This window comes from Mobula hypostoma, chromosome 6, assembly GCF_963921235.1.
Source record: "Mobula hypostoma chromosome 6, sMobHyp1.1, whole genome shotgun sequence".
Classification (NCBI taxonomy): domain Eukaryota; kingdom Metazoa; phylum Chordata; class Chondrichthyes; order Myliobatiformes; family Myliobatidae; genus Mobula; species Mobula hypostoma.
Genome location: NC_086102.1, coordinates 92,755,591 through 92,768,852, shown reverse-complemented (window position 1 = coordinate 92,768,852; position 13,262 = coordinate 92,755,591). Strand labels below are relative to the sequence as shown.

General features: G+C 34.6%; 1 protein-coding gene across 2 annotated transcripts in view; it reads left to right on the top strand.

Moving 5' to 3' along the window:
• lamp1a (lysosomal associated membrane protein 1a) overlaps positions 1-12,148 on the top strand; it is a 50,783-nt gene extending 38,635 nt beyond the window's left edge. For both annotated transcript variants that reach the window (XM_063051222.1, XM_063051221.1), the window contains exons 8-9: positions 1,086-1,256; positions 9,967-12,148. In XM_063051222.1, the coding sequence (XP_062907292.1) occupies positions 1,086-1,256; positions 9,967-10,106 (311 nt within the window). In that variant the 3' untranslated portion in view covers positions 10,107-12,148. The remainder of the gene's footprint in view (positions 1-1,085; positions 1,257-9,966) is intronic.
• The last annotated feature ends 1,114 nt before the right edge of the window (positions 12,149-13,262 follow it).

Sequence of the window (13,262 nt, the reverse complement as noted above, 5' to 3'; positions counted from 1 at the left end):
GAAATAAGCTACTCCTTTTTTTGAGCTGGAAGGATAGAATTCGTACAGTGCCCCCAAGAATCAGTGCTTGGCCCTTAATTACTTACAATTTATAATTAACGTGGAAGAGAGGACAGAGTGTGAAGCATCCATTTTTGTATATAAGACAACATAGGTGGAAGGGCATGTTGTATTGGGGACCTAGAAGAAAAATCATTAACTTTTTCCAGATACAGTAAAATTCTATTGCTCAATATTTATAACATCACTTAAGAAGTAGCCAAACTTGAAGAAAACTTGAGAGAAAGGAAGATAGTGTTCAGTAACTTGCCTGATGGGAAGCTTTCTAAATGCATAGAAGGGTAAATGGTTTTAGTTGAGAATGTTTGGAAGTGGTGCTTCTTTGGATATTGTATTGAATCCACTTCATTTACAAAGAATATTGTACTAAAAGTCACACAATAATGGACAAGTTGAAATCAAATAGGACATAGATTAGTTCTTGAACTAGCCAGTTTAAGTGCAGGAGTGAGTTAATGTGATTTAGGAGGTAGAAAATCAGGTTATTCAACAACTTGCACTTGGTTCAATTCACAGATCTCTGGGTCTGCATTTGGTATTGTATTAGTTTTATTCCTGTCCTTATGAATCACTCTCTAAAATCCAACCTCACATCAAACTTTAGCTCATCTATATGTAATTGGGTGGTATTTTGCTTAATATTTTCATGAAGTAGCTTTCTGTGGGCTTGTGTGAATGCGTCTTACTGAAAACGAACACTAATTAATCTACTGAAATGACACGCCCAATATTGGCAAAAGCACTATTTTTAAAAGCGGAAGAACAAGATTAGGTAGAACATTTTCTCCGTCTACAAATGGCTGGGAAGAGAATAGTAATATGGTGGTCACTAACTTCAAAACTCTTGAAATGTAGAACTGAGGTATTTGAGTAGTTGATTCTGCAGAAAGAAACCCTGTTTAGAATGCAGCTCTTCTTCCTTCTGATAATTGCAGTATTTTAATATTCTAGCTTGAGTTAAGAATTTGCTGATGCTACTTAATACGATAAATCAAAGTCATTGTTACTTTGCATTTTTAATGTAGAAAACAAGTTTGAGGCTGAAAATACCAGTCTGCACTATTTGCAGACTTCTTTGGGCAAATCTTACATGTGCCAAGCTGAACAAGTTCTCCAAGTGACCCCAAACTTTTCCATCAATGCATTTGAGTTCCATGTGCAACCATTTGAAGTAAAGAATTCAAAATATGGAATGGGTAAGTTCTTGCCATTTTTCAAATGTTAAAACTTAATGCATCCTATGGATGTTGTGCTGTCTGCACTGGTTTTTTGTCTTCTGAAATTCCTTTAATGGGTATGTTTGAAGCAGAAATGTTTCTTTTCCTTTTAATTTTTTTAGGTGGTAAAGAAGCTGTATCTCCTAGGCACCTTGCCAATAGTACAATGCTTAACAATTATTTTAAGGCCTGTTTGTTTTTCTCTCATATGTGCACCCTGTAAATACCTGAGAGATTGGTAGGTATACACATGCCGAGCATTAAGTAAGTCACATCTCAATTAGTTCATGATTGTTGATACAGGTTGAATACCCCTTAACCAAAATCCAATTTTTTGAGCGCTGACTGTCATAACATCACAAATTGAAAATTCTACAAGATGTTGGGAATGTTCCCAGGTGATACGCAAGTCTTTGCGCAGCACAGACAGTTCTGAGAAGTGACCTCACATATGTAACAAGCAGAAGTTAATGAAAAATAAAAAAAACACCACATAAAGTGATTTAAAGATCTCAATCCTTTATCATCAGTGTCAGAGTGAATATATGCCACTTAACGGAATGCTGATCGTGAAACAGGCAAAGATCTATCACGGTGAACTGAAAATTGAAGGTAATTGTGAATATTCAGCAGGCTGGTTGCAGAAATTTAAGAAAATACACGGCATTAAGTTCTTAAAGTAGGTACTGATCACAAAAATCTAGCACCAGAACAAGTCTACAGTGCTGATTGTTTTTATACCTTACATAAAACTTTATTTTAAAAAAAGTAAAATGCAAATACAGTGTACTGTAAACTGTTATTCAAAACACAGCATTGTAGATGGAGAGTGAAAGTCTGCTGCTGTGCTTCTATTATGCTGCATACATTATTATATTTTCATTATACTGATGGTATGGAATAATATTTATTGTTAAAGTGCAACAAGTCTAAAACAAAGAATGCTTATTGGTAACACATAATTTCAGAATTGGAAATAATGGCGATCCCATGCTATCTCATTATATATTCCAAAGCTCTTTCTTTCTTTTCTTTTTAAATCTTTTTATTGAGTAAGTATACAAAAAAGGTAAGCCATATAAACATTAATACAATGTTAAAGTATAATAAAATTCCAAAAGATAACAATACCAAAAAGAAAATACTACAAACAATGTAATTTAAGCATAAGAAACCAAGATAACATAATAGTATACTAAATTTTATATATATCAATGGAAAAAAAAAGAAAAAAAAAAAACCCCAAAAAAAAAACCCACCGTGCAGCTAACTAAAAGCAAGGCAAAGCAATGGGCTAACTTGAAACCAAACAGAGTTAAACTTAAAATCACGTCCTCAATCCCGACCTCCATTAAAACAGTGAAAAAAAAACAAGAAGGGTAAATATTACATTAAATGAAAATATCGAATAAAAGGTCCCCAAATCTGTTCAAATTTAAATGAAGAATCATAAAGGTTACTTCTAATTTTCTCCAAATTCAAACATAAAATCGTCTGAGAAAACCAAAAAAAGGTAGTTGGAGCATTAAGCTCTTTCCAATGTTGTAAAATACATCTTTTCGCCATTAAAGTAAGAAATGCAATCATTCTACGGGCTGAAGGGGAAAGATTACTAGAAATTTTAGGTAGTCCAAAGATAGCAGTAATAGGGTGAGGAGAGATATCTATATTTAATACCTTAGAAATAATATTGAAAATATCTCTCCAAAAAGTTTCCAAAGTAGGGCAAGACCAAAACATATGAGTTAAAGAGGCTATCTGCCCCGAACATCTATCACAGAAAGGATTAATATGCGAGTAAAAACGCGCTAACTTATCTTTGGACATATGTGCTCTATGAACCACTTTAAATTGAATTAGGGAATGTTTAGCACAAATAGAGGAAGTATTAACTAATTGTAAAATCTGCCCCCAATCATCCACAGAAATGGTAAGCCCCAATTCCTGTTCCCAATCTACCCTAATCTTATCAAATGGAGCTTTCCTAAGTTTCATAATAATATTATAAATCATAGCCGATGCACCTTTCTGACATGGATTAAGGTTAATTATCGAATCTAAAATATATATAGGAGGAAGCATTGGAAAGGAAGAAAGTATAGTACTTAGGAAATTTCTAACTTGTAAATATCTAAAAAAATGTATTCTTGATAAGTTATATTTATTAGATAATTGTTCAAAAGACATAAGGGAACCATCTAAAAATAAATCCAAAAACCGTAAAATACCCTTAGTCTTCCAAGTTTGAAAAGCGCGATCCGTAAAAGAGGGAGGAAAAAATATGTTACCTAAAATAGGAATCGCTAACCCGAATTGATTAAGATCAAAAAATTTTCTGAATTGAAACCAAATGCGCAAAGCATATTTAACTATCGGGTTAGAGACCTGCTTAAGGCGTTTCGAATCAAAAGGAAGAGAGGAACCTAAAATAGAACCAAGTGTATAACCCTGAACAGATTGTAATTCCAATGCTACCCATTTAGGAATAGATAGTATGTCCCGGTCAAGTAACCAAAATTTCATATGTCGAATATTAATAGCCCAATAATAAAATCTAAAGTTAGGTAATGCTAAACCTCCATCTCTCTTAGCTTTCTGTAAATGTATTTTACCCAGTCTCGGATTCTTATTCTGCCAAATAAATGAAGAAATTTTAGAGTCAACTTTATCAAAAAAAGATTTAGGAACGAAAATTGGTAATGCCTGAAACACATATAAAAATTTTGGCAAAAAAAACATCTTAACTGCATTAATACGACCAATCAAAGTTAAATATAAGGGAAACCATTTAGATGAAAGTTGAGTAATATGGTCTATTAATGGTAAAAAGTTAGTCTTAAATAAATCTTTGTGTTTACAAGTAATTTTAATCCCAAGATATGAAAGGTAATTATTAATCAATTTAAATGGAAATTTATAATATAAGGGAAGATGTTTATTAATCGGAAAAAGTTCACTCTTACTAAGATTTAATTTATAACCTGAGAAAAGACCAAATTGTGCTAATAACTCTAAAACAGCAGGAATGGATCTCTCAGGATTAGAAATATATAAAAGTAAATCATCAGCATAGAGTGATAATTTATGGGACTTTAATCCCCGAGTTATCCCAGTAATATTTGAAGATTCTCGAATAGCAATTGCAAGAGGTTCTAATGCAATATCAAATAATAGGGGACTAAGAGGACAGCCTTGTCGAGTACCACGAAAGAGAGGAAAAAAAGGTGAGTTTAAAGAGTTAGTACGAACCGAGGCTACAGGGGAGTGATATAACAGTTTAATCCAGGATATAAATTTCAAGCTAAAATTAAACATTTCAAGCACCTTAAATAAATAAGGCCATTCTACTCTATCAAAAGCTTTCTCGGCATCTAAAGAAATAACACACTCAGGAACATTTTGTGAGGGAGTATAAACGATATTTAACAATGTACGAATATTATAAAAAGAGTAACGACCTTTAATAAAACCCGTTTGGTCTTCCGAAATAATAGAAGGAAGTACTTTTTCTAGTCTATTTGCTAATAACTTAGAAAAAACTTTAGAATCAACATTTAATAAAGATATTGGTCTATAAGATGCACATTGAGCAGGGTCTTTATCCTTCTTTAGTATTAAAGAAATTGATGCTTATTAAAAGATTCCGGAAGTTTACCAAGTTTCAAAGAAGCCTCAAAAACCTTATAGAGCCAAGGAATCAATAAAGAAGCAAAACATTTATAAAATTCAACGGTAAACCCATCAGGGCCAGGAGCTTTCCCCAGATTCATAGAAAAAATAACATTTTTAATCTCATCCATTGTAATGGAAGTATCTAATAAAGAAGACATATCCTGTGAAATCTGAGGGAAGTCTAACTTATCTAAAAAATCATTCATATATTTAGAATCTCGAGGAGACTCTGATTGATATAAAGAAGAATAAAAATCACAAAAGGTTTGATTAATCCCCACATGATCCAATATCAATCGATCATTTTGGTTATAAATCTGATTGATTTGAGATTTAACATAATTAGATTTCAATTGATTAGCCAGCAGCTTGCCAATTTTATCACTGTGAACATAAAAATCACTTCTTGTTTTCTTTAATTGGTTTACAATCGAGGACGAGAGTAATAAACTGTGTTCCATTTGAAGTTCAGTTCTTTGTATAGCTCCTCAGAAGGAGCCATAACATATTTCTTATCAATTTCTTTAATCTTGTCCACAATTGCCATCTCCTCCTGCTTCTGTTTCTTCCTCAAAGCAACGGAATACGAAATAATCTGACCCCGAATATAGGCTTTAAAAGTGTCCCAAAGAGTGTTAACCGAAATATCTTCTGTATGGTTAATTGTAAAAAAAAGCTCAATCTGTTCATTCATAAAATTAACAAAGTCCGAGTCCTGAAGCAACAGCGAATTAAAACGCCATTGTCTATTGTTTGGTATATTGGCCATAATTTTAATAGAAAGCTTAAGTGGAGCATGATCCGAAATGGTTATAGAATCATAATCACATTTAATCACTGAAGGAATGAGACGAGAATCAATGAAAAAATAATCAATTCTTGAATAAGAATGATGAACATGTGAAAAGAAGGAAAAATCTTTTTCCTGAGGATGCAGAAAACGCCAAATGTCCGTCGACCCAGAATCAGAAAGGAAAAAATTAATCAAATTTGCAGATTTATTAGGTAAAGTCCGTAAAGGAGCTGAACGGTCCAAAGCTGGAGATAAACAGGTATTAAGATCTCCGCCCCAAATCAATGAAAACTCGTTCAAATTCGGAAACTGATCAAACAATGATTTATAAAATTCCGGACAATCCATATTAGGAGCATAAACATTAACCAAAACTACTTTTTTATTAAATAGTAAACCACTAACCAATAAAAATCTACCATTCGGATCAGAGATAATATCCTGTTGTATAAAAGTAACTGAGGAATCTATAAAAATAGAGACGCCTCGAATCTTAGCATTGGAGTTCGAATGAAATTGTTGTCCCTTCCAGAATTTGAAAAAACGTAGTCTGTCCCCCCTCCGTACATGGGTCTCTTGTAAAAATAAAATTTGTGCTTTAAGTCTCCGGAACACTTTAAAAACTTTTTTCCTTTTAATAGGATGATTAAGACCATTAGTATTCCAGGAGACAAAATTAATAATAGACTCCATAAATCCTAAAGTCAACCCACAACAAGGAGGATTGACAATAGGCGCGACCCACAAACCCGGAGAGGAAACAGAACATACAAAAGATACCGGGGAAAAGGACGCAACCAGTACTTCAATAATGTATATAGCCCAAAGAGAAACAAACTAAAACGTGAAGCCCCTCCCACCACCCCGCACCCCAAGACCCCAAGGCAAAATCTAAAGCAGACCCGCCAGAAAGAAGCAAGCGCTAAAACTACCCCCATGACTTCCGGTATACGCTCCCTAAAAAAAAGGTATAAATATGAAAAGGATCAGCTAATTGTAAAACAGTAAAAAAATAAGTAAAAAAAAGTTAGCTCAATTAAAATACACACAGAACAGAACAAAAGCTGGAAAATATATATTAAAAAAAAACCACAATAAACCTCAAACTCATGAATAGACACAGCAACAAAAAAAATAGGATTATTAACATAAAGTGATTATAAAAAGCAAAACAGAATAAAATTTTAAAAAAACTACAAAATTTAAGGCCGCACAGGAAATACGTAAGATGACAAAAGGGAAGTAACCACCCAGAATCCCCTGGGAAAAGAAAGAAATGACGCAGTTAAAAAGAAAGTTTAGCAGCCATATTAAGAAATCAAAAGTAAACTTTTCTGCCCAAATAGGGCACAGAAAAGTTAAAACCAAGCAATTCACAGCCTCCGATCAACGGAGATAATTAAAAAAAGGCAATTAAGATGTTGAAGATGAAAGTTGATCCAGATAACTCTGGGCATCCGATGGAGAATCAAAAAAACGAAGGGCTCCATCTAACATGCGAATCCTTAGACGTGCAGGGTACAGCAGCGCTGGTCTTAAATCCATCTTATAGAATTCCGACATCACGGATCTGTAACGGACCCGTTGGTCCCAGATTGGTTTACTGAAATCTTCCACGAATCGGAACTTAAGATCCGAAAAATCAATGAAACCTTTAGATCGAGCGAATCGAAACAGTCTCTCCTTGTCTTGAAAATAATGAAAACGTAAAATAACATGCCTAGGTCTATCTGACCTAGACGAGTATGATGGGATTCTGTGAACACGATCCAGTAGCAGTGGTTGGTCAGGAAATACAGTAGGGAATGCATCTTTTAAAAGTTGAGAGAAATATTTCATGGGGTTGTTGGCTTCGACGGCTTCCCTCACGCCAATCATTCTTAAATTCTGCCGTCGCATTCTAGATTCCAAGTCAGAGTTTTTAAAAGTCAAAAAGTCAAGTTTCTTCTTCATTACATTAATTGTTTCTTCGATTTTCCCCATCTTAAGCTCACTTTGTTGCGCGAATTTTTGAAGATCAGATATAGCCGACTGATGTTCCGCAATACATGTTTGCATCTTATCAATTAAATCGGCAATTTTCTGGAAATTAGTTGAGATTTCCGTATGAATCAGGTCTTTAACAGAGCCTGCAATTTCCGTACGAATCATCTCCCTAACAGAGGTTGAAATTTCCCTCTGAATTAACTCCGATATCGCTTTCAAAGTCACCGGTGATTCAGTCGGGGGGAGATCCGTAGCTTTCGGTTTAACCGGAGGTTTACCATCCTTGCCGTTTTTCCCGTTCTTAGACATAGCAGATCTAAGTTCCATCCAATTGTCAGAGAATTCAGTTTAATTCAAAGTATTGTAAAAATTGATGCCTTAATGGTTAATTAAAGTATAGCTGACCATAGAGAAAAAAAACTCAGAGGTAATGGAGCGAGTCAAGAACGCGACTTCACTCCATGAGCGCTACCGGAAGTCTCCCAAAGCTCTAAATCCAAAATGCTTCCAGCCCTAAGCATTTCCGTTAAGGGATACTCAACCTGTATATGTTATGTGCACACATGTTGTTGCTCCACTAGGTATACTGAGTTTATCTGTTTTTAATTCCATCTAAACCAAATTTACTCTAAAATTAAATAAACTGAAATACAGTCAATTCAAGCTTTCAGGAACCAAGAAAAATTCTGAACAGAATTAGAAAGGGGGAAAAACCAAATTAAGTTTCTAAGTACTTCTGGAAGTTCTTATTTTGAGTATTAGCTTTCATGCAAAATCTTACAGGTTTCAATGATAAGATTTTGCATGAAGGTTAATAGAAAACTTTTACAGTAAAACATAAGCTAGAAGAGTAATGGCATCAGCTGGTTTTTGGAAATTTTTATTCTGTGAAAATAATCGGATCCCTTTTTATGTTTGGAAAAATATTCTATGTCATTCACGAGAGAGATTTTTAATACAAGCTCTACATAGCATCATTGTTTCTAATTGAAGAAATGTTCAGTCATAAAGTTGAAAAAAAAAGGTACAGCACAGAAACAGGCCCTTTGGCTCATCTAGTCAGTGCCAAATTTTTGATTCTATTCTTTGCTAACATTCCTCTGCAAGTTGGTTTCAATAAATAATTACTGCCTTATGGGGATGACTTTTTTTCTGTTATGAATCCATTATCTTGAATTCTACTTAACTATGGTTTCATGGGAGCACCTCTGGGAATACAGGTGATAGTTGACAATCTGGTTGTATTTTGTTCCCTTCGCTAGCTACGTCACTAAAATGAGTATTGAATTAGCTGAATATAAAATTTTGAGGGCTCTTTGTAGGGTAAAGGTCCTCCAGATCCTGGTCTCAATCCATTTTGCTATCAGCATTACCAAATGTTTTTTTTTTGGCCATCTATCTTATTAACATAGGGCCACACTTCATGCAGATTGTTCACTCTGTGTGACTAGACTACAGTAGTATTTCCATTCTTAGTAAATTGAAATCAAAAAGCTGCCAATGCTGGAAATCGAAATGAAAATAGTAAATGGTGGTAACTTTGAACAAGTTAATGTTTGGGTTGAAGACCCTCAGGCATTTTCTGATTTTGATACACTGTTAAAAGTATGTTATCACCTGTGATGCATTTTAAGTTCTGAAAAATGCTGCATGAATGTTGAGGTATTTGGGATAGACTAGAAAAGTGAAGCTGATTTAAGAAACATAGAAATCTACAGCACATTACAGGCCCTTCGGTCCACAGTGTTGTGCCAATCATTAAATCTACTCTAGGAACTGCCTAGAATTTCCCTACTGCATAGCCCTCTATTTTTCTAAGCTCCATGTACCTATCTAAGAGTCCCTTAAAAGACCCTATCGTATCCGCCTCTACCACCTTCGCTGGCAGTGCATTCTATGCACCCACCGCTCTGTGTGGAAAAACTTGGCCTCTGATATCCCCCTTGTACCTACTTCCAAGTACCTTAAAACTAAGAAGTGGGCCACAATCTCATTAAATGGAAAGTAGGCCTTGGAGGCTGTTAAATATTCTTAATAGCAGAAGTATTGATCTGCACTGAACAAGCACTATAATTTGTGTGATTGGTGTAGGAGGGAGGAATTTATCATGAAATTGAATGTTGGTGTTTATAATACCCTTCCCTGAAAGTTACGTCTGTTAAATTATAATTATGTGTGCTGAATTTTCAGATTGGCTTTAAGCAGTGAATTTTCAAATTTTAATTTTCTTTTGAACAGCTGAAGAATGCCAAATGGATAAAGATGACATGTTGATCCCAATCATAGTTGGTGCAGCTCTTGCTGGCCTTGTGCTGATTGTGTTGATTGCATATCTAATTGGAAGAAAGAGAAGCCACGCTGGATATCAGACCATCTAATCTTGTATAGATTTAGCTATTCCACCTCTTTAACTAATTCTATTTCAAAGAAATGCATACACATTCTCTCCTGGAATCTTGGGGATGGACCTGCATTAAAGGGAGTTAAGAGAAAAATGTTTACTGACAAATGGAATCCTCTGCCTGACAACTTGATTCTAATAGTATGTTTTTAACAGAATATGGTGAAATATTCCCCCATCCCTGCTATCCCTAGGTCTTGACGTGGGGTATGTCAATGCACTACATTGTATAACCATGGAGCTGGGAATAGTTAAATGGTGGCTACATGCAATGTGAAAGCTAAGGGCCACAGTGAATAAGAATGTAATATTGCCAGGAGGGGATTTACACATTTAATTCAGGTTGTGAGGGAGTGGCATCTGTACACCTACTTTCAATATTAATGTTTCTACATTTTTTTGGTCCTAAGTGGATGTGCAGTGGGTAAAATAGAGGTCAGGTTTATTTACACTATGGAGTGCAGCCAAACAAGGGAGGCCTGGTTTTCCATAAAGGCTATGCTGATATAGTGTAAGAGCACCTTAACAGGTCTGTTTGTGACTAAATTATAACATTTTCACATTCTACTGTGTAACCAGGAGTGTTAATTCTTACTTTACAATATTGTAATGGTGTGTTGTGCTAAAGTGGGTTTTTTTTTGTCCAATAAACTTCACAAGGATGTGTGTGTATGTATACATTAACACAATGTGCCTGTAAGTTGGGCTTCTTGCAGATTATGCGCCGATACCTCCTGTCCCTTGCCTATTTCCCTCCTCCAAAAAAAATTGATAAATTATAGCGACTGGCACATTACTAAGATTTTAGTTTGGTTTTGAGTATGATTTAATCATTAGAATGAGACCTTTAAAAATGAGCATAATCTACTCCTTGATGATTTTATTTCCGTAAAAATATTACCCCGAAGTGCAGATTGTGTTGCAGTGTTTGAACTTTCCAAAATAGCACAACACTGCTGTTGGGCTTTTTTAGCCTTTAACTAATGTTTCAAATTACACAATGATTATCTTTTATCCATTTAAAATGTATTGGGGTGAACAGCTTTATCTATAAAAATCCTGCAACAGCTTCAGTAATTGCTGATAAATTAACCTAGATAGATGCTGATTAAATTTTGAACTAACCGGTTTGGATGATAAGCACCTGGTGTGTGAACTGTAAACTCAAAAGATGTTGGTTGGAGTAAAGGTTGCTCTGAAGCATTTAACATGCACTATTTTTGCCAGTACTTAAAAGAGGTGCATAATTTGAGCTTAGGTTATATTAAAAATGTGTAAAAATCTGGTTTATGTATTTAAACATTTGGGTTGTTTGTAAGCTGTTGGTCAGGGATGTTAGGTGATGTATATTGAGTGCTTTGCAAATACTAGGAGCTGGCACTCTCCACTTTTTTTTTTCTCTCCAGTTCTTTTAATATCAATAAAACGGTGTGCATTTTTGTGACTGCACCTTTTAAGGCATGTCTTAGCGTATATATAAAAAAAATCCAGCCTGCTGGTTGGTTGTGCGTAAGAGCTTGTTTGGGATATTGACCGACACTTCGCACATAATGAGAATGCATTATCTTTTAACTGCTAATAAATATTTTATTTCTGAAAGGGCTATGTGCTTAGTTTCCCCTCTTCTATTAACGGCATTGGGCCACCTCTCCCAGTTGGATTACAAAGGGAATCTTAACTCTGACACATTAGAACAAAGAGCATTTTTTTTAGGGTGAAAACTGCAGTTTCTAAGATTGTAATTTTTTGCTTTCCCTCCTATTTCCCAATACATTCTTGACAGAGTAGTAGCATTAAGCTTGAGATTTGCTTGTATGATTTTCTACACCATATTGGGGCCTTTTTATTTCATGAGAAATGATTTCAAAGTTAAATTTGTCCTGTTTTCACGCTGTTCCATTCCTTTTTTTGTACTTTGCAATTTTGAGTTATTTTTGGTTCTGTAATTCAGATTGATGTTGGAGATTAAATTTTTTCTGACAACTTATGCACCAATAAAATTGTTTCTTTTGTCTGCCAGATATGTTTGTTTGCATTGAAGCATGGATGAAATTATTTAATAATTTGTCATCAGCTCTAATATCTTGTATGGTTTGGTGTAATGCTTTCCAGATAAAATCCACTGTAGAATCTATTGGGATGTATTGGTCTGCTACAGGAGCTATAAATATCATAGTAACATTTTGATGAATCTGATGCCTTGAGAAACTTAACTTAATTTCCACTGAAACCAAAATAATTCTCCTGTTTGCCCATTATTCCCAGTCTTATTTTCTAAATTCCTGTTTGTTTTTCTGATCATTTTGTGCATCACTGGCATATGTTGTGATATTTGTTTTGTGGCAGCAGAACAGTGAAATACATAAAAAGTTATACATTTTAATAAGAAATATATATATATATATATCCTGCTTTGAAAAGTCTTAACAGCAATTTAATAAAATTGTAATGTATGAGAATTGGACAGCGAGTGAATTTAGATGAGCTGATTTTAGCAATATGAATATTTCCAAATGTATTTGCAATGTATAGTCAAGTCACTTTTTATTGTCATTTTGACCATAAGCTGCTGGTACAGTACACAGTAAAAATGAAACAACCTTCCTCCAAGACCATGGTGCCGCAAGAAACAACACAAGGCTACAGTAGACTACGTAAGACAACACAAAAACTATACTAGACTACAGAGTTATAATCCAGTCAATTTAGATTTATATTCAAAGAACTTTGAGCTTTTGCAAAGTAAAGTATCACTGATCGTCTCTTATTGAAATAAAAGGCCATTTTAGTGGTAGAGCGTTGAAAGCATTGAACGCAATGAGTCTACACCAGATAGTTGAAGGTAGATTCATTTAGTTCAAATACCATGTCTGTTATCCATAGTCCTGAAGTTTTCAAATGTATTTTCAGTTCCCTTTTTGAAGGTTACTGTTGTAAATGTATTCATCACCTTGTTGGCAGTGCACATACTGTTTAGCTTATTTCATCTTATTCTGGTTCTTTTGGATAATAGTACAACCAGTAGAGTGGCTGCCTCTCAGTTCAAGCATCCTCATTTTAATCCTAACCCTTGTTGCTGTCTGTGTGGAGTTTGCACATAAGACCATAGATGTATAGAAGCAGAATTGGGCTA